Source organism: Echinops telfairi, unplaced genomic scaffold, assembly GCF_000313985.2.
Source record: "Echinops telfairi isolate 266 unplaced genomic scaffold, ASM31398v2 ScPeMD7_5868;HRSCAF=6743_1, whole genome shotgun sequence".
Classification (NCBI taxonomy): Eukaryota; Metazoa; Chordata; class Mammalia; order Afrosoricida; family Tenrecidae; genus Echinops; species Echinops telfairi.
Window position 1 is genome coordinate 3,566,187 of NW_022109768.1, and position 1,180 is coordinate 3,567,366.

General features: G+C 40.3%; 1 protein-coding gene across 2 annotated transcripts in view; it reads right to left on the reverse strand.

Moving 5' to 3' along the window:
* Nucleotides 1-167: 167 nt before the first annotated feature.
* Nucleotides 168-1,180, reverse strand: part of MND1 (meiotic nuclear divisions 1) — a 70,121-nt gene continuing 69,108 nt past the window's right edge. Inside the window, exon 8 of one of the 2 annotated variants that reach the window (XM_045295834.1) lies at nt 168-386. In XM_045295834.1, the coding sequence (XP_045151769.1) occupies nt 280-386 (107 nt within the window). In that variant the 3' untranslated portion in view covers nt 168-279. The remainder of the gene's footprint in view (nt 387-1,180) is intronic. The other variant, XM_045295835.1, reaches the window with a different exon arrangement.

Below are 1,180 nucleotides of genomic sequence, written 5' to 3' on the forward strand. Positions count from 1 at the left end.
AAAAAACTTTTATGCCATGCTCTCATCTCTGAACTAGCATTCATAAGCTCGCTTCTGTGGATGGCTTTACCAGCATTGCTCTACTCTGCTAAGCACCATGTTAATGTATGAACACTGTCCTGCTTTGACACATTAAAAAGGATAGCTACTATTTCCAGTTTATACTTTAATACAACGACATATACAGCAACAGGCAAGTGACATCTCAATACATTAAGCTGGAAACATAAATATTTACAAATTTACAAGCACAGAGATCCTGCACCAAGGTTCATGGTTTTAGTCTATGTAGTCCAAGTCTTCTGGAATCCCAAAGTTTTTATCAATTTTATTTTCTTCTAATCCGAATTTTCTTTTGGCCCAAGACTTTATTGCAAATACATTATCTGGAAAGAAAATGCAGGAATATTTTTTGAGAATTGAAACGAATAAAAAACCTATCAACTAGAACTATGATTTTGATGGATCTTTTACTTTTCTTCTGATGTCTCCACCACAAGCCATCAAAAGAAATTACCTATATTTTCAATATTACAGAGTATGAAAATATTTAATGAGGATTTTGAACAAGTCGACAGCTTCTATCAGAAAATCCAGTAAGTTAGTTAGTTGCTCAAGCATATCTGATTTAAGAGTAATCTATACTGGCCCATGAAGCAGCTCCGTGCCTCCCCCTCCCCACGAGGTCAGGCCTGTCACCCACAGAATTGAATCCTCCTGCTCCAGAAAGGGCACATTCTCTCCAGGCCCAAAAAACCTCCCCTACATACACAGAGGATTAATGGCTTCCACACAATCGAGCCAGTGTGAGATATAAGGGGTGAAGAGGGAAGGGTTCTTCCTCCCTTAAGACATGACAAACAGACGTGTCCACTGTCTCCTGAGACAGAGGGGGAAAGGGTGGGTGGGTGTTTACAATTCTACCACTGAAAAAAGTGTTACAGCTAGTTGAAGGGACGTACCTCAGGGAAATAAATTATGTGAAAATACCACCCCAGAACGTCCTAAAAAAGTGAAGAAGAAAAAAAAGGAAAGCCAATCCAAATGCTTTGAACTGGGCGGGCACAGTGGCTAAGTAGTGAATAGGGAAGAGCTGCAACAACAGCTCACAGGGGCTGCATACTGGGGTGTGGGAACAGGGGCACGTTTTCATTTTCTCTCAGTTTTGCACTTCCATTTA